The 27,891-nt window shown below is 42.9% G+C and overlaps 3 protein-coding genes across 5 annotated transcripts; 1 reads left to right on the forward strand and 2 right to left on the reverse strand.

Moving 5' to 3' along the window:
• The first annotated feature begins 54 nt into the window (after nucleotides 1–54).
• On the forward strand, nucleotides 55–6,125 carry LOC124645882 (trypsin-like). Of its 2 annotated transcripts, XM_047185857.1 has the most exons (4): nucleotides 2,732–3,099; nucleotides 3,909–4,138; nucleotides 5,603–5,778; nucleotides 5,956–6,125. In XM_047185857.1, exons 1-4 carry the CDS (start codon nucleotides 2,820–2,822, stop codon nucleotides 6,101–6,103), a joined length of 834 nt encoding a protein of 277 aa, XP_047041813.1. In that variant the 5' UTR covers nucleotides 2,732–2,819; the 3' UTR covers nucleotides 6,104–6,125. The 2 variants fall into 2 exon arrangements, 1 of the variants encoding a protein (XP_047041813.1); XR_006986283.1 differs by lacking the exons at nucleotides 2,732–3,099; nucleotides 5,603–5,778; nucleotides 5,956–6,125 and adding an exon at nucleotides 55–312 and having other exon boundaries at nucleotides 3,909–4,126.
• On the reverse strand, nucleotides 6,116–15,559 carry LOC124645881 (trypsin epsilon-like). Of its 2 annotated transcripts, XM_047185856.1 has the most exons (7): nucleotides 15,552–15,559; nucleotides 14,239–14,526; nucleotides 12,665–12,755; nucleotides 9,764–9,871; nucleotides 9,083–9,208; nucleotides 7,270–7,403; nucleotides 6,116–6,239 (listed from the first exon to the last, which is right to left on the reverse strand). In XM_047185856.1, the coding sequence occupies exons 1-7, from the start codon at nucleotides 15,557–15,559 to the stop codon at nucleotides 6,137–6,139; spliced, it is 858 nt and encodes a 285-aa protein (XP_047041812.1). In that variant the 3' UTR covers nucleotides 6,116–6,136. The 2 variants fall into 2 exon arrangements, 1 of the variants encoding a protein (XP_047041812.1); XR_006986282.1 differs by lacking the exons at nucleotides 6,116–6,239; nucleotides 7,270–7,403; nucleotides 9,764–9,871; ... (1 more) ...; nucleotides 14,239–14,526; nucleotides 15,552–15,559 and adding exons at nucleotides 7,741–7,808; nucleotides 9,307–9,369.
• Nucleotides 15,560–16,695: 1,136 nt separating this feature from the next.
• LOC124645746 lies at nucleotides 16,696–27,862 on the reverse strand. Its single transcript, XM_047185622.1, is given in 3 exon segments — nucleotides 16,696–22,972; nucleotides 26,615–27,613; nucleotides 27,791–27,862. Coding segments are annotated over 3 exon segments (6,984 nt in total). The 3' UTR covers nucleotides 16,696–17,059.
• Between the last annotated feature and the right edge of the window lie 29 nt (nucleotides 27,863–27,891).

The raw sequence follows: 27,891 nt of genomic DNA on the forward strand, positions 1-27,891 counted from the left end.
AAATGGTCATATTGTCGTATGGTAATAGTAATGATTAATGTTTATGTGAGTAGGCCGTGTTGCAGGTTATGTTTAGTGCGTGGAAGAGCCGCGCGCGGCGCTTTCGGCGGCCGGCGATGGGCGACTGAATGCGCGCTGGGCGGCGACACGAGCCCAGCTACACCTCGCCAAAATAAAACATTCTGTCTCCTTCCTAAATAATTCGACCCTTCAGTGTGGCCGAGATGGCGATAGCATTTGCATTGACAATCTAAATGTTTATTCAGTATGCTAATCACGTAAGATCGCGGAGTTCAACAGGAATTAAGAAATGTAGGTACCTTAATCAATCTACAATGTAATTACACTAACAGAGAAATTTAGTTAACATGATTAACGATGTTCCATTAAAGTAATTAATCACGGCAGAGAATGAATTAGCAGCAACTATGTAGTTTAACTTCAAGGTCTGGAAAGGACGATGGGCGTTTTGGTACCCTGTCCAACAGTGTTGATTCTAGTACCATTGCGTAGGTCTTGGCAAGCCAAAAAATGTTTACTATGACGACTAGTCCCAATTCCTTGTCCATTTCGCGTGACATCGACTAATAGAATGTATAATGTTCATAAATCATCAACGTAGATGTAGTTCTTAAATCCAACTGTATTGAATAAAAACTGGTAAAGTAACAAAAAAACAAGAATTTGGCCTTCTTAGAATGTTTGCCTGCCCACTGCTTTAAAAAAAGTCTGTGCGCAAACCTTTGCAGTTCACGCAGAATATAGCTTATGTATTTGATGAGTCTTTCAGTATTTACAATCAATTAATGTTTAATGATTATCGTGTTTTAATAACAGGTTTTTTTTTATTTCATATAATGTGTAGGTACATGGAAGCCAGTATGTTTAAAGATAGTATGTAACTAAAATGATTAGTTGTGTTTTCAGAAATGTTTTGAACTTTTGTCAAATCAGATGACGATTGTGTTTCCGTAGTATGACTCCATAGACTATTACAACCTTTAGATTATAATAGAGTGTATCTCAAACAATTTAAGATGTCTATTAACTGAGTTTAAAATTATTATACTGACGACATATGCCTCTTAATGAATTTGCATATATGGATGACATACTTGTTTCTATGTCGATTTAATTTTTATCGTTACTCGGATCGGACAGCTAATTGAGGCAAGCCCCATAGTTTTTATTATTGTTCACGTAAATACCTTTCTAATGATATATCATACGTTAGTGTTGGAGCGGGTACCAAATCCCATACAAAGTGCCCATTGTCCTTTGGGAGTAGTGTTATGATTTAGCGACCTCAATGACTTAGGTAATACACTTGATCCGACTTTAGAGTCTATGGTTGCTGTAGCAACCGTCGAATATGTGTATTAAATATCTTTCTTTTCTATTGCCAATGATTGCAAAAAGCTATCTATCTATATATGTAGCGTTTACCATTTGTGAATTTGAAAGATATTTCCCGTTCTTTACTATGCGTCAAACGACACTGAAGTCAGAAAGCTTTTACGTGGGCACGTTTTAGGCTCGTCGAGCAAATGCTTTTTGCTTGCAAACTACCACATATGGGTGCCTATATCCCTATCAGAAGGCAATGTATGACTGTACGTGAGGGGGAGTTTATGGGACAAAAAGTAAGTTTTTTTCAAAATTGATATTGCACCTTACGTCTGAAGGAAAGAGCAAAAATCAGATATATTTTTGTTTTTTAAAACAGTTCCTATATTGTTTAAGCATGAGCAGCATTTCTAATTGGTTTTATTTATCAATGATCATGTAACAAAACATTCAAATGGTGAAAGTTTAAAATCTTGGAAATATACTGAATGATAAATATTTTCTACTGCGATCGTTAATAAGTTTGTTCAACGAGATTATTAACATTTTCTTTGTCTGTTACGCATGCACAAATACAAAGATTTTACGGGCCAGAAAATTACATGTGTGTCCACACATATATTTGAACAAGTATTTATCCAATTAAATACATAAATTGTTCGCATATACTGCCGGCTGACGACGACCTGGCGACGAGCCAGCTTCCCCAGTCCTAGAGGAAAGTGCTTCGATTTTATTAACTTTCAAACCAGCCGCATTTGTGTGAAACGTGGGCTTAGGGCTTTATGTTTTGGTATTGATTCTATTTTTCTAGAAGTTCGCTGTTTTTCTAAACACATTCCTCTCAAAGCACTCACCGTAACATTTTCATCATTTGTTTTATCAAAAATTTTGATTTTTAGTTGTCTCGTCATAGTCTTCTTATCACATTTAAAAATCTTTTTTCTATTTCTGGCAGTATTTAAACAAACTGCGAGCTTCACCATACCATGGCTCCGGATTTCCTTTTCATGTTGAAAATGAAGTGTAAAGTCCTACAACATGGCTTTGAGTTTTAGGGTCCATATTCAAGACTGGACACCCCGAGGTGACAGTTCCTGTGTTTTGTTTGCTTTTGAATCGTACAGCGTCACTGGGTGCTGTAACATTTTACTTAAAACCTTTATGCTGACAAGCTTTTATGAACAAACCGAACCAAATCTAGCCAGAGCCAGGTAGCTTTAAATTTTCAGTTTTACACATTCTTTATGAATAGTTAAAATTCAATTTTTCGTTTCAGTAATGAAAGATGAAGTTACATAAATATTACTTGCAATATTAAATCGTGGTTCCCTTCCACCACATTAAAACCTGCCGGTCACTCATTAATGTTTACATGCTCCATAAAAACTTAATCAAGTGCCTTATTCGTAGTTACGATTCATTATACATGACGTGCCATTGCACCTACCTCATTGGTGGAGCTCATTAAAATGTTCAAAAGAAAATTTGGAATAAGACTCGTAATAATATGTGCGTTTATTTATTCGAATATAATGATATGTGAAACGGCACATAGGCTTAAAAATAAGGATTTTGGACCCAAAATAGTTGGTGGGCATGCAGTGGGGTTGGAAGAATATCCGTTTGCAGTACAGTTCTTTAATTTGGGTTCGTTGTGTGGTGGTGTCATTTTGAACACTTGGGCCGTGTTGACGTCGGCTCACTGTTTAGATAATAACAAAAATATTAAGAAAATGACGGTTCAAGTCGGTAAGTTAAGCAAAATTAATGTAGTCTTTTCGTTTATTCAATAGGAAGCTTAGTGATTTTTCTGTTTTGGACGTGTCTTGTGTAAGTGTGTTTGCGACTGCAATATACTTTATCTAATGATACGACACTGAAATTGAAAAATAAATAGAAATTATATCACGTTTATAGTTAACCTTAAGGTGACACAGGCTTTTTATTTGTTTTAAGTATCTAGTAAATATAAACATAGTCCGTCCATGATATTTACAGTTTATGATGATGAAGGACTAACTCTTTTCTTCTTGACTTCTATCTGTAGACATTTGAAACTTATTCTTGTTGGCGTATAGCATTAATTGATATCAATTTAACTCGATCAGCACTCGTGATTTATTAGACTAGGCGGGAATAGAAACCGACGGGAAGGCACCAACTTAGATTGCTCGCTAATAGTTACTTGGAAACTATAGCTGTTCCCGTTGATAAAGGTCAGTTTAGAGGACCTAAAATAGGACAATATAGACATTAGTTGCTGAGTTGATAGAATGAGTTGAAAAGTAACTATGTAAACGAATTTTGGTGGATTATTGTGGATAACTTCTGTTAAGATTTAACTAAATAAGAAAATCTCGTAGGTACAAAGATATCACGTGTATTTTTTGTCGACGTTTTGTACCATATTTAATAAATAAGTAAAACTCGTGATATTATTTTGATGACAAATTAAACATGTGACACTACTTAAATTGTCTTATTTAAATGCTAGATAAGAATGGAGCTAAAACAAAATGTTTACAAATCCAACAATGATGAAATATAAATGTTTACAGGTTCAAAATATATTTACGATTTTAACGCAAAGAAATACGATCTAAGTTCGTATGAAGTACATGAAGACTACAATAAAGTGATTCCATTTGAAAACGATATAGCAATGCTTTTCGTTAAGAAGCCGATCAAGTTCAATAAATTGGCAAAGAAAGGGATTCTCGTCAATCACAACAAATGGATGAATCCTAAAGAGACGGAATTCATTGTAACTGGTTGGGGTTGGCTGAAGGTAACCTTTATTCTTGGATATTTATTTCTAGAACCATATCACATCCCTATGTAGGAAAGGAAATAGCATAAAGCATCAGACAGCTAATATACCTAGGTGTGGGCGAGAGGTAGACGCCCTCTTCAGACATCGACACGTATGCAATTTATCGGCAGACGTACCTTTAGGGCTAGAAATCGTGAATGCATGCCACCACGAGCTTCAACGGCGGTAATTTCACTGATAATAAAAAGCCAGTTTCATTTTGGACGTAGTGTCTAGACTTTTTCTCTTTGTGAGAGCTTCCATAATACACTATAACCTTAAACGCAGTCCTAACTAGACTCGCAAAATAGTTATAATGCAAAGTATGCATGGAGATGAAGTGGAAGAATCTGCTTAAGCTAGGCTTATAAAGGACCGTTTACTTATTCATACAAAATTAATGGATAGACTGACAGGCTTAACTTTAAATCTACAAAGTAACCAGTTTATGTCACGCTTCGGAACTAATTCCAATGTAGGCAAGCCCGCTAGCCATAAGAATAAGATCTAGCCTGTTAAACTAATAGAATAATGGAGTTCGGAACACAAAGCGGAATATTGTTTGCTACTAACTACTACTTGAACTTTGGTTGTTACTAACAACCAAAGTTCAAGTACTTATTCTTAGGTATATCTTCAGTAAAAAGGCTATCTAGACTGAACAAACTTTCCCTGTTTATAGACGCTGGTTCCTTATAATTAATACGAAAAGTATGCGGGGGAACTTTGACGCGTGCTTGAAACTGCTTTCAATTAGGGTCGGTCCAGACGGATCTGGGTATACATATATTAGTAGACTGGTATCGTTTTACTAGATTGTCTAATTAAAAATCGTAAGGTAAGGAGGTAACAAAATTTTACCCTTAAGGCGACGAATTGGTCAACAATAATTCCATAACCGGCACGCGCACCTAAGGCGCCAAAAGGGGTCGGAGCGTCTGAGCGGGGCGAGGATAACAATACGTGCGCTAGGTTATAAGTAAAAGTCGTAAGTGACAAAATGGTTTTGTAATTTTATTATTTAGAAATGATAATTTGATAAAAATTCGTTCCACAATTTTAAAGAGTATGTATATACTCAACTACTAAAAAAGTTAAGAGGCTTAAATCGGTCCCGTTTGCCCATAATATGTGAATTTCTTTTTAAAAAGAGGTATGTTTGATATATTTTTCTCTGTTATAAAAGTTACCTAATCATGTTTTGAAGTCTAACAAAATAAGGTTTATATCATGAACTTTCAGGTAACCAAGTTGTATTTTGATCCGTTTTGTATTTACAGAGAAAAATTGAGATCCTTGGCGCCAAAAATTCCAATTCGTCCTCTTAACACTACCTTGATTACTTTTTTTGTAGTAGGCCATGAAGCATCTAATCACGAAAATATCGGCTGGCACTTACAAAGCTACTCTTTTTTTAATCTCATTTTTCTTACCTTATAGTACGACGGAGCCCTGTCAGAGATGAGCCTAATGATGGCATCACTGACATACGTGACAGTCAGCAGGTGCAGCGAGCTCCATAAGATAGAGCTCTCTAAAGATATGTTCTGTCTGTACGGGGAAGGCGACAGGGATACATGTAGGGGAGACTCCGGCGGCGGGGTGCTTTGGAATGGGTAAGTTGTATAAACGGTGTTTTAAGAATTAAACGAGAGATTGAGTATGAATACTGCATCAGTTCCTAAAAATAATGAGCTGTTAAATAAGTCAGGCATTTTATGACCTAGTCATTTCTTCTTTTCTTGCAAAACCTAAACTATATTAATTGGATGATAATCTTTGGTGATTTACAGGAGAATTGTCGGTTTGACATCACATGGGGATGGATGCGCCAAGAAACTCAAGCCAAGTGTGTACACAAACCTGTGGTATCATAGAAAATGGATTAAAGAACAAATGCTACGTTTCATTGACAATTTCTGCAGACAGGGAGAAAATTGAAATAATACTCCGTTTTAGAATTGATAGATTGTTTTATAACGCAGACTCCGATCCAGAACTCTGTTCGGAGTCTGACGAAATACGTCGAAGCAGGCAATTCTTCTCCAACAACCTTTTAGTGTTCAACGCAATCCACCTGAGAACAAATTAGACAATGATAAAAGACGCCTAAAAATATCTACTGACTCAAAATTAAACGTTCTTTAAGTAGTTATTTACGATGTGGCATCCGTCATGCAGATAAAAATGTTATACAAGTTGTTAGATAACACGGACTGACTGACGGGATTTCTTGTTTGAAAAGAAAAACCCATAATATTAATTGAGATAGCATGATGTAAACAATTAAAACATTTGTTTTTCATCATGTAGTAATCATGTTATTTTTTATGATTTAAATTCATTCAGCGTTTCTCAAAATTTGAAGCACGTGAACCTTGGGGTTCACATATTCATTGTAGGTGCCGTGAGATTGACAAGATTTAGAATATCGCAACTCCAATTACGACTTCAACATTTTTTTCAACAATGATGATAGTGGTACACCGTCCAATATTTAATTTTATGACACTAACACATACCGCCTTACTTCAAGAACCGGTATGTGCTTAGGAGAACTACATAATGCAATAACAATCACGCATGGCATTTACATTTGTAAGTAGCGCTATTAGTTACAATTACTTACTTTACCTACTGCGTAGTTCATTGCTATTAAGCTGAGGTATAATTGCGTGTTAGACATTTACAACCAAGTTAATAAATGGCTTGGTAACCACCACACCGTTGGGACTAACTTGCTAAGACAAATATACGTTAGGCTATAAACTGACGCTCTTTCCCATGGGCATACATAGGTAGCACATAGACCTAAAGACCGGAATTCTACCGTCTGGGTAAATAAATGCTGAAGGTAGAAAATATATCTACTGCATCAAAAGTCTAACTTAGGGTGGATTACTTTCTGTAAGTTGATATTCGATTAGAGATAGAATTTTGACTTTAGCTCCGTATATTAAATCATGTATGTCATTCTTACGCAAACTAACGGATAGATAGGTTATAGAAATCGGTCAGTTAGACGTTAAAATCCTCAGTAAATCCAACATTCTAAAGTCAAAATAGCCATTATCAGTACACTATGAATAAATAAAAATAATACAAACCTGTGGAAATACGATATGTTCGTCAAGATGGCGATGTAAGGCTCTTCAGCGTTCGTGCCTCCATAAGACAGGATTCCGACGAGTAGCTCTCTGTTGTACACCGCTGGGCCACCGCTGTCACTCAGCAGACGCTCCTGGGATTACTATGCAGGTTAAAGACCTATATACTGTGGATACCTCTGTAACTTCAAGACTGACATGTGTAGGAACATTATGGTTGGGAAATAAGGGACAGACAATATTTTTTGCTCAAAAATTTTGAGGAACATTAAATAAATGATTTTGTTTGCGATAAAAGTATGAGAAATACATATGTACACAAAACTCGAGCATGGTTTAAATATATACATATTTCTCTTCGTTTGCTATTTAATTATAATTGTTAAGATTGCTTGTGAAAATCTAGCATTTATTATTTTTAGGTTTAAAAAGGTTCTTCAGCGTTCGTGCCTCCATTAGACAGGATTCCTACCTACGAGCAGCTCTCTGTTGTACACCGCGGGGCCGCCGCTGTCACTCAGCAGACGCTCCTGGGATTACTATGCAGGTTAAAGACCTATGTGCTGTAGATACCCTTGTGACTTCAAGACTGACATGTGTACATTATGGTCGGTAAATTAGAGACAGGAAATATTATTTATAGAAAACTTTGAGAAATATGAGAGAAATGAATTTGTTTGGAACAAATGTATAGGTAAGGTACATGGTTTTAAGGATTTATTTCTCATCATATTGCTATTCAAGTATACTTACTTATTAAAGTTGCATAAGTCCCAGTTTTAGGTTTTATACAAAATCCAGCATTATCTAAAAGTTTAATATAAATACTTAGGTATGTTTATATAACTTGTTTCTGTTATTTTTTACCATAGATAAATAGTTTTTGTATCTGACCCGGATTTTTTGTTATCGAATATTTCTTTTGTTTAAGATAAGCAAGATTTTTGCCTATCTTGTTCTTATTGAAAACTATCTCCCGATATGCTGTAACCAAAGAATCAAAAGCGATTTATTCCTCTGCATTTTGTTCCAGTTTTTCGTTGGAAACTGCTAGCAATTAGTGAGGTATTAGGGAGGCTATTGTCAGCTTTCCAGGGACTGAAAAGTGTAGAAACACTAACAGGTGCAATCTTTAAAGTCTCTCACTTCGAAAGATTTTTGGTAACCAGGAAATAAGTAACCATACTTTTGCATGTACCTAAATCTCACAACTCCATGTGCCTAATATATCGTACCAAACTACCTATATTTTTTTCAGTCTAAGCATATCCCTAAAGACCCAGTATCACGAACAGGGCGACTGCTTATCCGATCTTCATCAACCGTGATGATCTCGCATCAATTGACCATCGCATGTGTAGATTAGCAACACTGTCTGTATATACTGAATACCTACGAACTACAAATTGCTATGTAAATTCTTATCCTTAATCCTGGTGTCACGCTGGCTAGCAGCCAAGATCCGCTTACGAAGGGAAGCGCTCCAGCAGTTGGCAGACGTTCCACTCTCGCTTATATTATCTCTTTATTATTTTTTTTTTCATTGAATGCATGATTATGCAGGTTTTTGTACTTTTAGGATCTTGGCAAGAGTTTGGTAACTAATATTGTTTTGGGAAAGTAATTCTGTCTGTGTTAACAATCATGTTAAAACGACTGAACTTATTGAGATACAAAATGACCCCGAGGGCTGGGCAATTTTTTATCCGGTTGATGGGCATTAGAGAATGGGAGAGGAAATCAGTTAATTTAAAGAGTTATTTTGTACTGATATGGATAATACTAGTAATGGACATTTCTGAATACAACTTACCGGTGTGTATTTTGCACAGTAATTTGATGGACTGAGCATGTGCCGGTAGTAAATCCCACATTCTTCCTTGTCTATGACTGTCATTTCCGTCCATATCAGTTGGTTTACGAAGCTTTGTGGTAAGTTCTGTAATTAATGTTATTTTGAAGTAGGTAAATATTTATATTTAGGAAAATATTTTATAAGTGCATATACCTATAAATTGTAACCATGAATGTACTTACATCATTCAGGAGATTCACTTAAAAATCTGTTTGGTGCGGGTGAAACCGCGAGAAACAGTAGTACCTAATGAACAAGAAGTTAAAATTATAGGAAGCTAACGCCATCTACCAAACAGTGCAAACAAACATTCGTTCGTTGAAGTTATACCTCGCATTTAGAGGGGACTGCGTTTTATAGCAGACTGAATCTGTCAGATATCTGTACAAGTAAGTCGTTGTTGGATGGCCAGATGGCGTTACATTCGCGGCGAGTTTGTTATAAAATCTTATTTCCAGATGCCCCGTAAACTATTGGGACAGTTTTATATTAGAGTTCGGTTAGGTATGCCTAGGAAATTAAGACAAAATGTCGAATTTCACCTGCTAGTAGGTACTTACCTACTCATTTAGTAGCTTTAGCCTTTCCCTTCATTGGTAGCGAATAAACTCCTATTTTATTTGTACTAAAACAGCTTACCGTGCTTCCCCAACCTGAGACGTCAATGGAGACGCCAGTTCGCAATGCCACATCGGGACCAACAAGGATCGCTTTCTTCACGTCATATCTGTCAAAGTTCACGTCGTGCTGTAAAAAACATTATAATACTTCTTTTACTAGACCGTGTAATAACATATGTATTTTAGTTAACATTCATTTAAATTGGCACAGTTAATAAAGGGCTCCCAACTCCCAAGGGGCTCGTTGCCTATTCCTTCGAAGTAACTCAAATCGGGATCGCGTAGATGAAGTTAATTTGACATAACAACTGTATTCCTTCGAGAGGCCATGGTTCAAACCGTCGATAATGCCGAGATTAGAGTGAAAGACTATTTTAAGCCGCCTAATGACGGCGAGTAGAAAAAGGCGTTATTCCTATGAACACTTACAGCACCATTTTAGTGGCCGCCAACAACGTGCTATTAAAAGTGCCTTTTAAGACAAATGGTAGCTGAGAAAAACGTCGCGGTGGCCCAGTGGGTAAAACACCAACCTCAAGAATGAGTGTGTGGGTTGCAACTTTTCGAAGTTTGTATGTACTTTCTTAGTATATCTTAGATACCAATGGCTGATAAAAAGGTAAAGGAAAACATTTCGAGGAAACCTGGACTATATAGTCTGAAATCACCGACCCGCATTGAGCAAGCGTGGTGATTAACGCTCAATCTTTCCGTGTGAGAGGAGGCCTGTGCCCAGCAGTGGGACGATAACAAGGCTGTAACTGTAGCTGAAAATATTCTTCATATAAGCTCTCCTCTGTGATTTTAATCGAATTCGGGTCAAAGTTGAATGCGTGAGAAATCATAGTCATTTGTTTTCATGATTAACAGGGCGTTAGATATTGGCAGTTGGCACGACTCACTACGTTTGGGGGGATCTGGCATGCGATGCACGAGAGTATTTATTGTCTAAGCGTGTAGGTGGCGCACCCCGTCTGCATTCCGACCAATTTATAGTATTATGATGTTACATTTTGTCTGATATGGTAATTCACCTAACTTGGCTTCTTTCTAACTCACCTAATCTTCTTTATTGTGTCTTCTCTAACTGTATCCTGTTTAAAGTGCACTTTATTTATTATATCGAGCCGTTCTATTTTTAAGACTTTCATACTTAGTCCGATTTTTCGCTTACTTTGTATAAAATCCGGTAAATTAATAAATACGAAGTAGTACTTACTGCAACGTTCGACGTTAGAGTAATATCATTAATGTACTATTCATTAGCTAAATGCATTTCCAATTCTGTTCTAGAGTGTTGAAATTGTTATTGCTGCTCGTAAAACTAAGTTCACAGTGCAAGGACCTCTGAAATATGTTACCTTTGCACTTCTATTGCAGCGAACTTTCACAATGTTCGACTTAATATTTTTATAAAATATTTCAATTCAACCAAGACATGTTTGATTTGGTGAAACTGTGGCAATATCAGAAGTTATTTCTTGCTTCTGACAATAATGACATAAGTCTTTTGCTGTATAATAAAGTAATTAATGGCCTAAATATAACGTATAAAGTTAGATTTTAATAGGTATTTTTGTTTTCCTCGTTTGAAATATGAACAGCAAACTGCGATGGTTTTAAAATAGCGCTGCCATTTGTTCTGACTCCATAAAATATAGCTATCATCTCATAATGATTGAATTGCTTTTTTTCTACGGGTACCAATTTTATATTAAGATCAAATCAAACAATACATTTTACTATACCATGATATTCAAACAAAAGAAATATAAATAGGTATCTCCTATTATAATAAAATCCTTATTTGTGGCCCTACACAGGTAAATGACACCGCCTCCAATCTGATTTAATCCCATAAGAGCCACTTACGAGTGCCGCGGGAATAGTGAAGGAGGATGTACTCTAAGCCCAAAGACGCGGTACAGAAGCCGATACATAATGAGATATAGTATTGTATGTTTAACTAAATATATCACTATGTAATTAGGAATTAAGAACTGAGTGTGGTTTCTTTGACAAAATTTTGGTAGTGGATGCCTAAAATTCCGTTTAGTTTTATTGAGCACTTTTCCCGTCTTACAGTTTTCAATCTTCAGCAGACTAAATAGTCGACCGACAGTTAACCCAGCCGACAGGCGGGCAATTTTAGGGAAATCTTGAGTTCAATCAAAGTTTTCAGTCGGACTGATACCGGCCAAATACCTGATCGTTGTTATGTGCTTACTAACATTCATTTCCATACTGATTTATGAGTCTGAACAAACTATCGGCCGACTAAAAGATTGTTGTGTGCGACTCTCTAAATACATCACTACTGGTAATTCGGAATTAAGAACTCAGTGCGGTTTCTTTGACAGAATTTAGTAATGGGTTCCTAAAATTTCGTATTACGTTAAGCACCTTTCCCGTCTTAAAGTTTTCAGTCTTTACCGTTTTGATGTTGGACATTTTATTTACTTATTCCCTTGAAACATCCTAATGAATCGTTGTAATCTGCTTAAGCTAAAATAATGGCTTTAGACTTAAATACTTTGAAATAATATTATGTTTCCTGCTAATGGACAACACGAGAAAGATGTCAAATTGCTTTACAGATAAATAATTATGTTTCATCTTTTATTCTGTGTATATTTAAGATGTGTCCCAACGGAACTACCTCCCGCATCCGGGTAACTGTAACGTGTACCATATTCAGTGGTTGTGACGTGAAGCGCGACAGTTTCTTGCATTTTTGACGATTTTTAATAATTTCGAAACTCTAGAACTCGCTACAAAAGTACCTAATATACTTAATATGCAATTTTACAAACATATAATGCATGCCTTACCCACACTTTCCTTAAACTCTGATCACAGACGTTAGTAATTAAACTAACTTAAGCTGAATGGTTATGACCGAATGAATGAATGAACCCACCTCCAGCATGAGAATAGCTATGTCGTTGTCTATTCTGTGAGTGTACTTGTAGTATTCGTGTATCTTTATGTCCACCACTGGTGTTACTTGCCTGGAATTTAAATACATATTGCAAATAAAGTTTGCTAGTTAGAACCTTTTCTTGCTCCGCGCAAAATAACAATTTGCACGAATTATTTTTTTCTTCTGCTTCATTCACTTAACAAGTCGTCTATATAGAAAGAGTAGTAGATTCTTGTTACAGAAAGTTCGTACACGATTTTTTTTATTTAAAATAGCAGCTTCGAAGTCAAAGATATCAAACATCAATTTTATATCGCTAAAAATAGCAGTTACATATTTTATCTCGGCTTTAGTAAATGGAAAATGTTTGTAGTCTCACAAAATTAAAAGCCATTTATTAAAATCTTAGTGCAGCCTCGGCCAGCTAGTTATAAATAATGTCTTTTAAACTAAGAGTAATACTCGTTGCTCGTCGGCTATTTTGTTAAAGATCATAGCGTCGTAACTTCATCCATTAAAAAGCTATATTTATAAATCTTGCTTACTGTTACAAAAAGGCCTCAGACTCCACTTATTTAAAATGTAGATTGAATCACTCTTAATAAGTTATATTATTATACGAATATAAAGAGGGATGGTTTAAAAAAATCTGCTATTTTAAGGTATCCGACTACAGTACTTAGCAGATTTTCTATATGTGTGTTTAATAAGTACTAACTATCATAAAGCTTTCTTGATCATATCGTTTTTAAAGAGTGGCTTCACACATCATTATTCTGCACTTTTAACATCTTCTATGACTCAGTAACTACTGTTATAATGTAGCTAACCTTCTGAATGAATTTCAAAGGTTTCATTAACCGCGGTATTCAAAGCAAGTTATTCTCTAGGGTTAAAACTACAACATATCGGTTGAACGATTTACACGTGGAGGAAAAACAGACACTAGGTATTTATTTTAGTATTAGCTGCTACCCACGGTGTGATCTCTATGTTTACATAAATATAGCCTGAAGCACCCTTGAATAGTATTGTTCGATGAAAATAAAAGTGTTTTTAAAAGCTTTATATAGTTATAAGGTCAGACGTCATACCTACATTTAATTTATTTTTATAGATACAAAAATATGGAGGAAAAAAATGATAATCGTCGTCTGACTTAAGGATGAAATAATCACCGCCCGTGGCTACCGCCCGTCCTATATCGCTTAGCTTTTTGCGGTATTTTATCTTTTTGCTCGACTATGGGTAACTTGTGACCTTCCTTCTATCCATTAATGTACGAAGTATCCAGAAGTACATAATATTACCCACTTTGTTGGTTTCAAACGTGACGAAACAAAATTATCAATAACTAGCCGTTTTCCTGCGGTTTCACCTGCGTCCCGTGGGTACTACAACCCATACGGAGATAAAATTGCCTGTTACTTGTATGTAGCTTATTAATGGTGAAAGAATTTATAAAATCGGTCAAGTAGTTTTTGAGTTTATCCATTACAAACAATCAAACAAAGTTTTCCTCTTTATAATATTAGTATAGAAGTATAGATAATAGATTTATTTCCACTCACCCGGTAGCAGTAACGGTGTCAGCCCCAACTTTAACCACAGGCCTTCTGATCTGGGTAGTGAGCATACAACTCGCGGCCGTCAGAACTATCCTACTCCTCACCAGCGCCCCAGAACAATACAGGTTGCTATAAACTACCAACACATGATAAGGCATATCTTTCAAAGTAGCCAGGTATTTACGATAGGTACTTTTTGCTCCATAAGAATATGCAGGCATCTCGTTCGGCGGCAGATATTGATACGAGTTGATGCAGTGTAAAGAATTCAGTAGCCACGTCACGTGTAATCTGGAAAATAAATGGAAAATATGAAAGCCAATTTCTGATTTTCTAGAACGTACCCGATCGTGTGTCTTGGGTTCTGAGAAAGGGTAGCGTATTGCAATGTGACTTTATTTCCTAGAACACTATGATTTGATGCATTATCAAAATGTTACATAATGTGTAGTTCAGTTTAGAGACCAATATTCAATAATCGTTCTGATAACATTAATTAGTTTGAGTATAGGTACCTACTCTAACTACCCCAAACATTAATATATTGAAACAATGTAATATGCCACTGTTATTTTTTTTAATATTATACATTTAGGTACATACCTAAATGTGCTTTTAAATATAACGAGGCATTTGTATATTCGAAAAAGGTTATAATATATTCTTATAACCCAGCCTGAACTAAATAATGACGGTGAACGTAACTTATCGACTCCAATAAATAAACTACGTGTAGAAAAAAATGGCGGCGTTTGCATTCCTTCTCACATTTTATACTCGAATCACGTAGACACTAGTAAACTGATTTAGGTCTGTCTCCTTTTATTTTATTACCTAGCATTCTAGAAAATTCTTAATCTTAGTACAAGAGGAAAAAATCTAGACGCAGACCACGTAATTGCTAAGCAACAATTAAAGTAGATATAACTGCCCATAGTACCGTAAAAAAAAACAATTAGCTAACCTCCCCACTCAGAGACATTTAATGATTACTTAAGTCACTCCTTAGTGACGGAATGTCATACAATTACTTCACTAAGGAATGGCTTAAGTAACCATTAAATGTCTCTGAGTGGGGACGTAAGTAATTACGATTGTAGACTACGAAAACTTATTAACTAAACCTCGTTTTCATTTAGTTCTCTACAGCTCAAACGAAAATAAAAACGTACTCACAAAACATGCTATACCTCTACCATTTTATTCGTATAAAGCGCTCGCGTTCTTGTGATATTTTAAGTAATTTAAAATTCCAATCGTGGACTCAGCCATGCAAACACTGTCCCCGTGAAGACGGAAATTCCGTAAGTACTCACAAAATCATCTCGCTTCAGTGTGAATAGTATGAAAGTTAATTCCAATCCGGCCGCGGGTCCTGCATAATGGAAAATATTTTCAAGAGCGACGCTTGTTAGCGCCGAGACTCGAAACTCAAGCAATAAAGCTGGGAACAACAATAAACAAAGAGAGAATGGTAACAAACCGATGAAGCGTACTCGTATTTGTGAGTAAAATTCGCAATCATAGTTCGTCGAGCCGAATAGCCGATACCGAGTTATTACCGCTTTCGTAAAACAACGTATGACTTGCACATAAAAATATACACACAATTCTGCAGCGTTCGCCGGTCAGGTATTTTTCACGGTAAAAATATTGACTTAGTATATCGAATTGCACTTTCATCTTTTATTTATGAATTCGTCGAAAGAGCGCCGACCTACAAACTTAAATAGATTTCAAATGAAAATTCTTTATCAGATATTGTGTATGTCTGAGAAGTTTTCAGGCATAAGGTAAATATGTTCAAAAACAAATTTATTGTTATTGAAATTCTATCCAACACGACCATTAGAATACATATTCGATTATTAGAGCGAAACTCTTTGTTGTACTCGGAATATTTTTGTGAGGAACGACTTTGTAAAATGAACAATAAAAGACTTGGCGGACGGGCTGTTATATTACGGTGTATTTGCATGAGCGTCACGAGCCGAGGCAAGTCGAGGGAATGGATTTACCGAGCCATGCGCTCTGAGGAAACTGCCTCAGTTTCGTCAACTCCACTCTTTTCCTCATTAACCTGTACTGCGCTGAGTCGGAAAGTGCGCGTGTGTGGAGGAAAGTGTGCGGATATCGCCGCCGTGTAAGTGACTTTGCTTATGTTCCAGACAGTTTTTCCAGGAAGCGTTATAATACTTGGCGTCGGCGCTTATTTTTCCCCGGGTATTTTTTCGATATCAAGAGCAAGAAATTCTTTCGCTTTGATTAAAATTACTGTCGGCAAGACCTGTACTGTTCTATTTCACACTACATTTAATTTGTATTTTAACATTTCCATTCTAATGAGATTAAGATTTATGAGAGGAATGTCTGTGTTGTTCTACTTCACGTTTCGCTGCAAGAACATAATTGTACTGGATACATTTGATGTACTGGATTGGTGAAGTAAAACACTGCTCGGTCGCTTTCTTCAGTTCTGTTTATTCTTCAAATGTTGCCTGCCGACTGCTTGAGCGGCTTACAATGGCTCTCATTTTATACAATTTTGGGCAAACTATTTCTAAAGCTCTGATTGGACGACCAATCAGAGCGCGTTAAATTAGACCAATAAGAAAATATTTACAAATTTCTTGTTTCGACACTTGCTTCTTATTGGCCCACGCGTTTTGGCGTGCGGTCTGGGCCCTAGTCTACTTTATAAAGTGAATTTAACCTAGTCATTTTACAATTTTAAAGTATCTTACAAATGTTATTAGACTATCAAACAACAAACATTAAAACATTAAGATATAAATATTGAAACATAATCACTTCGATCGTATAATTATTCACGACACATATTGTTCCGCACTCGCGTAATTATTTTACGATTCGTATTGTCCCGCACATCACTCCCGCCGTGCGACTGAGTCGTATCTCATTCCGGTGCGGGTGCGTCGTCTGTTGACAGCGGCAGGATCACCAGCTTTCTCACCGGCCGACGCAGCACTCCTCCCTTGGTCTGCACGTCCACCGTCCGCACGACGTCATCGGGGCCAGGATACGTCGCGACGACTCGTCCTCGTAGCCACACGTTGCGGGGCAGGTTCGGGTCGACGATCTGCACGAGGTCATTCACCTTGACCTCTTGACCCCGGCCGTGTGGCTCCCGCCGGTGTTGGAGCTCGGGAAGATACTCCTTTACCCAGCGGAGCCAGAAGATGTCGGCGAGTCTCTGCGCGGCTCGCCAGCTGGATCGGGAAGCTGCGTCGCGCTCGGTGAATGTGCCTGGCTGTGGCACGCGCCCCGGGCCTCCTAATAAGAAGTGATTAGGGGTCAGGGCCTCTGGATCTTCTGCGTTGACGGAGACGTGTGTCAACGGGCGGCTGTTTACTGTGTACTCTACTTCGGCGAGTAGAGTGGCGAGTACTTCTTCGGTGGGGTGGCGCTCGTGCAGTGTTGCTGCGAGCGCGTTCTTCACGGAGCGCACCATGCGTTCCCAGGCGCCGCCCATAAACGGTGCTCCAGGCGGGATATAGCGCCAGGAAATGGTTTTCTTGGCTGCTTCCTCCGCTGTGGCTGCGTCGATTGTTTGTCGTAATTCTTTGTCAGCAGCTTTCAGGTTGGTGCCGTTATCCGACCAGATCTCGGTCGGACAACCTCGTCGCGCGATCATCCGCCTGACCGCCATCACTGCTGAGTCGGCACTGAGCGAGCCGGCAACTTCGAGGTGTATGGCTCGCGTCGTGAGACACGTGAAAATGGCCACGTATCTTTTTTGTCTGGCGCGTCCGACGGTCACGGAGAGGGGGCCGAAGTAGTCTACTCCGGTGAATGTAAAGGGTCGCTTATGGTGAGCTAAGCGACACGCTGGCAGGTCACCGGTTCTCGGGTACGGCGGCGTCTGTGTCTTCATGCGGCAGAAGAGGCACTGTTTGATAACTGTGCGTGTTATAGGACGCAACCGCAGCACCCAGTACTGTTGGCGGCACTCGTTAATGGTTGCTTCGACGCCGGCGTGATGAAGCTGTCGGTGAACTGCCTTTATCCATAATTTCACCGTCGGGTGCTCTCCGCTGACAACCAGTGGGCTTTTGACATTTTCCTTGATGTTTTCTGCTGCTCGGATACGGCTGCGTAGTCGGAGCGAGCCGTTGACGCACTCGACGCTGAGTTGGTGCAGGCGGCTTTCCTTGGCGATCGATTTCCCGCTGTTAAGACAATCGATTTCTTCTGTGAAGGTCTCTTCCTGTGTGGAGCGCATCAGAAGTTCTTCAGCTCTTATAAGGAGGTCAGCTGTTACAGGGCGTAGGTCGAGTGTCGATTGTTTCTTTGGTCTAGGCGCCTGTTGTTTTTCCGTCGCAGTTCTAGTTCTCTTCCACGCAGGATCTGCTTCCTTGTTTTTCTTGGTTCGTCGGTAGTTGACCTTTTGTGTAGTTGTCTTGCAGAGGTCGATGAACTGAAGCACGCGTGCGGTTGCGTACCGGAGGCGGTCCCAGTTGGAGAATTTCGTCGGGTCAGGCAGACTCTCGGCTAGTCTGTGTTTTCGTTTGTTGCTTATGTGATGCGTCCTTTCTTCACAGTTTTCTTCGAGCGTTGTAGGCGGTGCGGGTTCTGTAGGCCACGAGTCTTCCGGTAGGTATAGGAAGTCTGGCCCTTTGTACCACCGGTGATTTTTATCAAACGCGGCTGGCACGTCTCTTGTTGCGTCGTCGGCGACATTTTGTTTTGTCGGTATCCAGCGCCAGTCATTGACCTTAGTACTGTCTTCTATTGCTGCGAGTCGGTGGGCCACGTACGGTTTATATGACCGTGACCCCGTTCTGATCCATGTGAGTACTGTTCGGCTGTCGGTCCAGAATACCTTACGGTCGGGTTTTTTCTCGTGTTCTTCGATTACGGCGTCGGCGAGTCGAGTACCCATGACTGCGGCTTGCAACTCCAGTCTGGGTATACTGGTGAGCTTCAGTGGCGCCACTTTCGCCTTGGCCATGATAAGGGATACGCCGATTTCTTCGTCGGAGGTCACTGCCCTCCAGTACAGGACAGCTGTATAGGCGGACTCGCTGGCGTCGCTAAATACATGGAGCTCGAGCGTGGAGGCGTCGCTGTATTTCAGGTAGCGTCGTGGGATGGTTACGTCGTGGAGACTTTTCAGCTGTCCCATCCATGACTCCCACTGCTCGGCCAGATCTTGATCTATGTAGTCGTCCCATGCAGTGCCTCGGCGCCAGACTTCTTGGAGCAGCTGTTTTGCCCGGATAGTGACAGGCGAAGCGAACCCCAGCGGATCGAAGAGCGACATCACGATACGCAAGGCTTCCCGTTTAGTCGGTCGTTTCCCTTCGACGAGTGCTGTAGGTATTCTGGCCATGTTTAGGTTGAAAGTCAGCTCGTCGGACTTCATTCTCCAGATGACACCCAGTACTCTTTCGGTCTGTTCTTTGGTTTTATACAGCTCCAGGTTCCCTGTCTGGGTTTCTTCTCCCAGGGCTTCCAGGAGTGGCGCTGAGTTAGACTTCCATTGCTTCAGCTCGAAGCTAGCCTTCTTGTGTACTTCACGCACACTAGTAGATATGCGTATGGCGTCTTCCAGGCTTCTAAAACTGTCTAGGTAGTCGTCGACGTAATGTTTATTTACAATAGCAGCTGCGGCCTCGGGGTGAGTGACCTCGTGTTGTTTGGCGTTCAAATTCTTCACATAAATCGCTGTTGACGGTGAACTTGACGCCCCGAATATCAGTGATGTCATTCGGTATTCTTCCGGAGGTTTATCGTCGCGACGCTCCCCGCGCCATAAGTACCGCAGCGCGTCTCTATCTTCAGCTCGTAGTTTCACCTGCATAAACATTTCTTTGATGTCTGCTGTGACGCCGATGAGGTGTTGCCTGAAGCGCATGACGACGCCCGGTAGAGACTGAAGTAAATCCGGGCCTTTCAGTAGCATATCGTTGAGTGCTACACCTCTGCTTTTGGCGGCGGCGTCGTGAACTACTCGCAGTTTGTCTGGCTTCATGGGGTTGATGACCGCGAAGTGAGGCAGGTACCATGTTTTATCAGGAGTTTTCTCACGTGGCGCGGGCTCGGCGTAACCCTTCTCTATAAGGGCTTCCATTTGTTCGACGTATTTTTTCTTAAGGGCGGGGTCACGGTCGATCTTCTTCTCTATGTTGTAGAGCCTTTTCAGTGAGTTTTCATAGTTATCGGGTAACGTGATGTTTTCCTTCTTCCAGAGCAGGCCGGTTTGATAACGCGTGTCGTTGACCTTTTCTGTTTTCTGTTCCAGTATCTGAAGCGCTTTTTCCTCTGGATCTGATTTTGGTCTCTTCGGGTTAATGCAGAGGGCGTCGACCTCGAAGTACCTCTTGACCAGGCTTTCTAGGTCATCTTCTGCTTCTGTCACGTGAGAAACGAAGTCGATCTTCCGGCCGAGTGTTGTTGTTTGACTGCCGTGTAGTACCCATCCGAGTGGCGTGAGTGATGCCACCGGGTGGTTTTTGTCGCCTCTTCTTGTTTCTTCAGTGATCAGAAGATGCCAGTTGTCCTGGCCAATAAGTATGCGGGGCTTGGCGTTGGCGTACGCGAGGTGGTCTTTGATGTCAGATAAGTGCGGACATCTTTCCACCAACTCTTGAGGCACCCGCTGGGAGGACACTTGTAGGTTTCTTATTGTTCTCGCCTGTACTGTTTCTTCGCATTTATTTTTCCCCTTGAGGCCGATAGTAACTCTTCGTGACGCAGATTCGGCCGCCTTCATTTCATTTATAGTTTCTAGCTTCAGTGGATCGGATGGCCCTGTTGCACCGACGCTCGCCGCGACGTCATCGTCTACGAGCGTGACCGTCGACCCGTCGTCCATTAACGCGAACGTGTTGACGCTTCCCTTCGGTCCGTTCACCTGAACTGGCAGGATTTTCAGGTAAGACTGTTTCCTGACTGTCCACGCCGAGTTGATACTTTCAGTCTTCGATTCATTTTCTGTATTTTCAGTCTTTTCAGCTTGTTCTGACTTCTTGTCTTGATGAAGCAGTTTGTTGTGCGTGTACTTGCAGCCGTTGACCCCGCATGGCTGCGCACGACAGTGGTGAGTCTTGTTCCTATACCGCAGACATCTGAAGCAGAGGCGTTTGGACTTTGCTGTATCCCATCTTGAATCAGTTTCCATCTTCTTGAAAGTTTCACACTCGGTTATGTTAGTGTGATTTGTTTCGTCGCACACGAAGCATTTCGGCGTGTAGCGTTTTTCTGTGACGTTGGTGACTCGTTGTGTTTTCTTCGTAGGCGCAGTCGTAGATAGTGCTGCCACCTGTTCGGGTAATGCGTAAGGCCCGCATAACTCAGCTTCTCTCTTGAGATATCTCTCCAGTTTGATGAGGCAGGGATCTTCTTTTGGTTGCGTCGACGAGAAGTCGTAATAACGGTACCGTAGCGTCGGTGTTAACTTGTCCACCAGTGTCTTCGCGAGTTCCGGGCTGTGCATGTAGTTGTAACAACCCAGTGTTTTCAGTGTTGCGACGACGTTAGAAATCTTCGTGGCGAATATACAGATGTCTCTCGGCGACTCGGAGAGGCGTGGCAGGCTTCGAAGTGTTTCCATTTCTAACATGGCGATGGATTCTGGTCTGCCAAATCTTGACTCCAATGTCTTCATAACTTCTGAAGGGTGCGTGTTTGTGATGAGCAACCCTTCAACTGCTTCTCTTGCTTTTCCTTTCAGATTTCTTCTTAATCTGTTGATGTTTTCGACGATGCTGAATGTTGACTCAGACTCGTAGTAGGCGGCGCGGAAAGGCAGCCACTCTTGATGTGACCCGCTGAATATAGGTAGTTCGATGAACTTCGGTCGCTGAGCCGCCTTGACAGCCTTGGTGATTGCTTCTGCTAAGAGGGTGAGGTCGGTTTGTCCTCCCGCCGGTACTCGATGAGTTTCTTCTGGCTGCGGGGGGACGTCGCGGACGACTGTCGGTTGCGGCGGAGGGCAGTGTGGCTCGTTGGCGATGGCTAAGACGGGACGGGCCACTTGATTGTCCAACCAGTTGTCGACGCGGGCGTTGACCTCGGAGTAGAGGGAGTCTTGTTCCTCCTCTTCATCTTCCTCTTCTGTATCTTCGGCTTCTAGTGCGGCCAGGCGGGCTGCTGCCAGCTCCACCTGAAGGCGTAGCAACTCTTCCTTGGCTTTGGAGATTTTCTTCGACTTGCTGTACGTTGAACCCCCCTCACCCCCTTTCTTGCTAGGGGGGCGGGGAAGCGGCGGATCAGCTGGCTTCTTGTTTTCGGCGGTGTTCTTGACGATTCGCTTGACTGTTGAGGCGTCACCTTCACGGCGACTTTTCGACGTGGCAGCGGCAGGCGGCTTCATCAGCTGTTTCGATGCGGTGAGCGTAGTCGCGACGGAGGGCAGCTTGGCGGCCGCGGCGGGGGGGGCGGTGGCAGCCGGTGCGGGAGGCACGGCGGCGGCTGCTGTGGCGGCGGCGGCGGTCGAGACGCTGGCGGCGGAGGTCACAGTGGTAGGGTCGGTCGTCCCAGAGGCTGTCGTTTCTTCGGAGTCCTCCGTGGCAGTTGTCCCCGTCTGTGTCGTGGTGGCTTCCGTGCTGGTACCGGTCGCTGAAGTTTCTGTAGTTTCTGCGGGCGACGACGGTGCTGGCTGCGTGTTCGACGGCTTGCGGCCCCTCCCCTCGGAGCGTGTGACTGGCATCTTGCAGCTGACGAGCTTGACTTCGACGAGACGAGTTTCTTCACAATCCGGCTCGAAGGACCACTAATGTACTGGATACATTTGATGTACTGGATTGGTGAAGTAAAACACTGCTCGGTCGCTTTCTTCAGTTCTGTTTATTCTTCAAATGTTGCCTGCCGACTGCTTGAGCGGCTTTTTTTTTTTTTTTTTTTTTTTTTTTTTTTTTGGTATGGCATCTCGCAGTTCAGCCTAGGAGGCCGTGTACTGCTTAACCGGACTTTTCCCTGTGGATGCCTAGATTTTAAGGCCTCCAGCCAGGGGCGTAAAACAACTTATAAACTAAGCGACTGCGCTAAGGGTACCCCCTGTGGGGTCGGACCTCGGCTTAGGGCGTCGCTGGGGAGGCAGCAAAGGGACAGGCTGGATCATATGATCATTATTATTAAATGGGGAATTTAAAGCTACTGGCTCAGCTCGCGGGCTGGCTCGATGAGCAAGGGTCGGGAGGACAGAGATCGGGACGTCGCGGCGGACCTCGGCGGCGAGGTTTGTACGAACGCGGTTTGTGTTTGTGTAGGGTGCTAGTGAGTTTACTACTCTCTTGGAGGACAGTTATCTCATCGTCAGGTTCTAGAAGGGCATGCCTAGGGCGGCGAATCCTACTGATGCGGGAGGGAGTGTAATTACTGGCTGACACGATAAGTGAGTTATCGTGTTTCTCAGCGCGTTCGAAGTACCGTATGGCGGCACGCTTCATATACTGGCGGATGGTGGGGATTTTTAAGTCGAGATGAAGAATCTCATTTCGAACATAATAGGGAGCTCCTGTGATTTTCCGTAAAGCACGGTTTTGAAGGGCCTGCATTCTGTGAAGGCGGCGATGGCTTGCCTGTGCGAACACAGGGCAAGCATACGTCATGACGGGGCGTATGCACGATACGTAGAGGCGTAACTTGCATTTAAGAGATAATTTGCTCTTTGAATTGAGCAAGAAGTGCAATCTGCCGTACACAAAGGCTGCTCTAGAGCGCACCTTACGTATGTGCTCGGCGAATGAGAGGCGCTGGTCTAAGATTACACCTAGATATTTGGCATGCTCCTTCCAAGGAATCGGCCTACCAAACATGGTGACTGACGGGGGCGCGGGAGGAAGCCTACGGCGAGGGCTCGAAAAGAGTATGGCCTGGCTTTTGTCGGGGTGGAGTTCGATTCTCCATAGCCTAGTCCAGACACCTAGGGTGTTGCAATAGGCTTGTAGATGTCTCACTATGGCGGCTGGGCTGCGGCCTGAGCAGTAGATTGCCGTGTCGTCGGCGAATAGGGCTAATTGAACATGCTTGTTCTTAGGAATATCGCTAGTGTATAGCGTGAAGAGGATGGGGGAGAGTACCGAGCCCTGTGGGACGCCAGCTTTTATAGGGTGGGCCGAAGAAAGAGTGCCGTCAATGCGATAGCGAAAGGTGCGATTCGACAAAAAGTCTCGTAAGATGACGACGAGACGGTCTGGGACACCGAGTTGGTAGAGCTTGTAAATCAAGCCTTTGTGCCAGACTTTGTCGAATGCCTTTGCTATATCGAAGAGAATCGTACCGGTGAGTTGGCCACGTTGGAATCCGTGGCTCACACCTTCCACGATGCGGTGGACTTGTTGGACACAAGAGTGATGGGTTCGAAAACCAAACTGTTCTAATGGAATAAGACTCTTTGCTTCGACGTAATCTTTGAGACGCTTATAGATAAGTATCTCGTAGATCTTGCCGAACACATTGAGTAAACTGATAGGGCGATAGCTGGACGGGTCTGATTTTGGTTTACCGGGTTTGGGAATACCGATTACGGTTGCCTCTTTCCATGCCTGTGGGAACAGGTTATGGGTCATGGCGCAATTGAAGATCGCGGTCATGAGCATTACGAGGGAAGCGGGTAGGATTTTGAAAACTTTATTGGTTATTCTATCTGGGCCCGGAGCTTTACGGGGTTTGAGACGTTTGATGATCTCTGCCACTTCGTCTGGAGTGACGGGAGGCAAGGGATCGTCGGGGTCTTCTTGCGGTGGTAGGGAGGATCTGCGCTCGACCTCGGCTTCGACCTTTAGTAGGTGAGCCGGGTCGACCGGTTGGGTACTAGGCGAGCATTGAGCCTCGAGGCTGTCGGCCAGACATTCCGCTTTTTCATCGTCCTCGAAGGCGAGGGAATTGTCGGGGCGTTTGATCGGCGGGGTGGAAGCTACTTCATCGGATTTGAGTTTCCTTTGAAGCTGCCAGAAGGCTTGATGAGTCGGCTCGAGTTCGCTCAGCGTCTTGTCCCAGCGCGTTTGACGCATCTCAGCAAGGCGTTCCTTTACAGCACGCTGTAAGTTACGCATGTGAGACTTGTTAGCGTCGCAGGGAAAAGTACTGTAGGCACGGACAGCCGCGTTCTTCTCGGTCACCAGAGCACGCACGTCATCCGGGAGCTTGAAGCGATGAAAGCTCGTCGCTTCAACTCTACGTGAACACTTGTCCACGGTGGATTGTACGTGCTCGGTGAACGAGCCGATCGCGCCCGTCATGTCAGCGACTGAGTTGATTTCATCGGGAATTGATTCTAACTGGGCGGAGGAGGATTTTAAGCTTTCGCTTAGCATTCTCCAGTCCGTGACAATCTGGGTGGGAGGAGGGCGATCCGGGTCGAGTGGGCCTGAGCGCGAGGCTAGTTCCACAAGAACCGGTCTGTGGTCGGAGGTGAGCTCGTGTAGTACCTCGATCGAATGTAAACGTAAGTTTACGTTCTTGAGGAGCGCTACATCGAGAACGTCGGGAAGGTGGTCGACTATATTAGGAAAGTGAGTGGGATGCATCGGAGCGATGACATCGAAGTTGAGGGATTCACACTGATTGAATAGCAACCTGCCTCTTGGAGAAGTAGTGTTGCTATTCCAGGCGGGATGTTTGGCGTTTAGATCGCCTGCTATTATTACAGAGTCGCTCAGGCCTAGTAAGGCTCTGAGATCGTTCGTGAAAAGGATCGGGTCGTAGGACTGAAAGGATGAGGACGTGGGAGGGCAGTAGGCCGATACGAGAGTGATCGACTGGTGCTGGGACATGGCTAGTCGACAGATTGAGGCTTCAATGCAGCTTAAGTCGGGGGGAGTGATCTCTACACAATGTAGCGATCTTTTATAATAGATAAGCGTGCCGCCTTTGTGGCGTGTGATCCTGTCATTTCTAATTAACTTATAGTTAGCTATATTAGGGCCGCGTACACGCGGCTTTAGGAAGGTCTCTTGTACGAGAAGAATGTCTATCTTATGGGATTGTAGGAAGGCGGAAATCTCGTCGCGTTGGCCGAGAATACCGTTGGCATTATAATAGCCAAGCCTAAGGGAATGGGGTTTAATTTTGGATGTATTATCCATTTCTATTTCCTAAAGTGAGGCAGGTTTTGAACTGCCTGGGCGACGTCTGAATACTCCTGCATAACGGAGTAGAGTTTGATAAGGTCGCCATTGCTGGCGACTATCTCCCTCGAAAGTTGTTGAGCTCTGTCGCTCGTGAATACACTGAACGTGCTCAGTATAACGTTCATAGAACTGAGCGCTGATACTGGGCTAGAAGAGGGCGCGATCGCTTGCGCTTGCGCGGGCTTGGCGGCTATAGGAGCCGCGGAGGGCGCGGAGGGCGCGGAGGGAAGGACGGGAGGGACGCGAGGTAAGCTCGCGGGCGCCGCGATGGGATTATTCACCGGGGCGGGAGTTGGCTGGTGCTGAGTTGGCCTCGGGGTTGGAAAGGCTCTCTGATGGTTGAGAGGGTTCCATGGGGAGGGCCGTTGTGGGCTGAGACGCTCGGGAAGTTGAGCGGTAGGTAGCCTCGCTGATGGGCTTTCCCTTAGCTGGCGGGCGTTTGCACGCTTGGCCAGCTTGGGAGACGTTTTTGGGGCCTTTGGGCAGCCGCGGTAGTTGGCGGGATGACCTGAGGCGCCGCAGAGTACACAGCTCGGAGGCTCGGTGCACAGAGTGCGGTCCTTGGGTCGCGGGCAGTCGGAGGTGCCGTGTTGGCCTAGGCATTTCACGCACCTAGGCTGGGCGAAACAGTTGCGCTGTGAGTGACCCCACAGTTGGCAACGGTGGCATTGGGATACAATGCCAGATCTATTTGGCTTCTCGATTGAGATGCCGGTTAAATTACATACCGATTTGATGTTAAAAATCGGGTGGATTTTAGAAGGACACGGCTCGCATACTACGAGCACCATGTCGAAGGCGTGGCCGCTGCGGGCGCGGTGCATCCTATGGACTTGCGTCGCAGGGATGTTTTGTGACTTAAGGTCACTTAAAATGTCATCCGAAGGGATTTCCTTCGGAATACGGGTAATGACGACCCGGAGAGGTTTTTCCTCGGGGAGGGAGTATGTGTGGAACGAAATGTTCCTCGCTCTTAGCGCTTTAGTTATCTCCCTATAGTCGTCTGACGTAGGGAGGACGATTTTTATACCGTTGCCGGTATTGGAGGCCGATCTGTAGTTGATCTTACGATCAACACACAGCTTGGACACTTCGGTCCATTTTGCCTTGTCCTGTAAGTATACAGGCGGCGGAGGTTTGTTTTTTGGTGCGCTTTTGGGCTTAGCGGCACCTTGGGAGGAAGCGACCTGCGAGGTCGAGGGTGACGGGGCGGGGGATGCTGTAGACACAGCGGGCGGGCTAGGGAGAGGGGATGCGACAAGGGCGATGGTCTTGCGCGCCTTGTCGTTGTTTTTGTTCTTTTTCCTCTTACCTCCCTGTACGACGGTGAAGTCGTCGTCGGAGGAAGAGGAGTCAGAGGGCTCGGAGGGTTGAGCATCCTCTGGGACGGGTGAGGCAGAGCGGGAGGACGAGGTGTCCATGCATTCGGCGTCGACGTTTGACGCAGGTGCACTCGCCTGAGTTATTTCCATTGTCTGTGAGACAATGGGATTAGGAACAATGGTCGAGTGCAGCTGGGCATCGACCATTGTATTGGGGATTACCGTTTCCGCTAATG

This window comes from Helicoverpa zea, chromosome 3, assembly GCF_022581195.2.
Source record: "Helicoverpa zea isolate HzStark_Cry1AcR chromosome 3, ilHelZeax1.1, whole genome shotgun sequence".
Lineage (NCBI taxonomy): Eukaryota > Metazoa > Arthropoda > Insecta > Lepidoptera > Noctuidae > Helicoverpa > Helicoverpa zea.

What these genes read in the sequence shown, in the direction of transcription:
- LOC124645882 (XM_047185857.1), top strand. Translation starts at nt 2,820, where the DNA reads ATGTTCAAAAGAAAATTTGGAATAAGACTCGTAATAATATGTGCGTTT. An exon ending in GAAAATGACGGTTCAAGTCG is followed by an intron (nt 3,100 to 3,908) that starts GTAAGTTAAGCA and finishes AAATGTTTACAG; the next exon opens with GTTCAAAATATATTTACGAT. An exon ending in GGCGGGGTGCTTTGGAATGG is followed by an intron (nt 5,779 to 5,955) that starts GTAAGTTGTATA and finishes GGTGATTTACAG; the next exon opens with GAGAATTGTCGGTTTGACAT.
- LOC124645881 (XM_047185856.1), bottom strand. An exon ending in TAGCTATTCTCATGCTGGAG is followed by an intron (nt 9,872 to 12,664) that starts GTGGGTTCATTC and finishes TGTTTTTTACAG; the next exon opens with CACGACGTGAACTTTGACAG. An exon ending in ACTGTGCAAAATACACACCG is followed by an intron (nt 7,404 to 9,082) that starts GTAAGTTGTATT and finishes TAGTAATCCCAG; the next exon opens with GAGCGTCTGCTGAGTGACAG.